Below are 928 nucleotides of genomic sequence, written 5' to 3' on the forward strand. Positions count from 1 at the left end.
GGGGGGGGGGGGGAGCGTGCCAAACAGCGCCGGCGCGGCGCGCCCGACGGGCGCCGGACGAGAGGGGCCGTGGCTTGTTGCTTTTTCGTGAGAGGTTGCTCGTTCTGCACTGGCAATTGCTCGCGATGCGGGGCGCGGGGCGCAGCGCCCGAGCAGGGAGCGTGGCGCTGGAGTGCAGAATGGTGGCCGGCGCTCCCAACGCCGCGCCACAACCCCCGTCCCCCCCCCCCTTCGCTAAGACACTCTGCTGCAGAACGTCCTGCCCCCCGTGCTCGACGGCTCCGCGCGCTTCGACGCGCACACCACGCGCAGCGGCGACAGCGCGATCATAAAGTGGGCCGCCGTCCCGCGCGGCGAGCCGGCGACGCCCAGCGCGGCCGGCCGCGTCGAGGCCGACTGCACGCAGCTGCTGCGGGTCCTCGCGGACGCGCTCTTCCGCGGCCGCGCGACGACGCTCGCGGCGTTCGGCGCCGCGTTCTGGCCAGGCTTCGCGTCGCTCTACCAGTCCGCGTTTCTGCAGCAGCTCGACACGCAGGGCGCCGGCGTGCTGCGCGGGCGGCAGCAGGCCGCGGCGGCGATGGAGGCGGCGGCGCGGGAGCTGGGAATGCTGCCTGCAGAGGGGGCCGCCGGCGGCGTTGAGCCGCTGGGCTCGGCGCTGGGGCGCGCGGTGCAGCGGTCGTACCACGCGGCCCAGCAGGAGTACCTGGCGCGCGCGCGCGCGGCTGCGGCGGCGGCGGGGCCGGGGGCGGCGGCGGTGACGGTGGGCGTGCCGCTGCCGCTGGATGCGGCGTTCTACCAGCGCTATGCTGAGGGAAAGGTCCAGGTCAGCGGGGGGAAGGGGGTCGGAGGCAGGCACGGGGCCGGGGCGCCGGGCTGCACGGGGCCTGCTTTGCGGAGCATGGAGGGCGGCGGGCGCCGCGTGCGCGGG

The 928-nt window shown here is 76.7% G+C and overlaps 1 protein-coding gene across 1 annotated transcript in view; it reads left to right on the plus strand.

The window, feature by feature from the left end:
- MNEG_15499 (hypothetical protein) overlaps positions 1 to 639 on the plus strand; it is a gene marked incomplete at both ends in the record, with an annotated part of 2,626 nt that extends 1,987 nt beyond the window's left edge. The window contains 2 exons of the mRNA XM_014036030.1: positions 254 to 510; positions 618 to 639. Of these exons, the coding sequence (XP_013891484.1) occupies positions 254 to 510; positions 618 to 639 (279 nt within the window). The remainder of the gene's footprint in view (positions 1 to 253; positions 511 to 617) is intronic.
- Between the last annotated feature and the right edge of the window lie 289 nt (positions 640 to 928).

This window comes from Monoraphidium neglectum, assembly GCF_000611645.1.
Source record: "Monoraphidium neglectum strain SAG 48.87 unplaced genomic scaffold scaffold05385, whole genome shotgun sequence".
NCBI lineage: Eukaryota > Viridiplantae > Chlorophyta > Chlorophyceae > Sphaeropleales > Selenastraceae > Monoraphidium > Monoraphidium neglectum.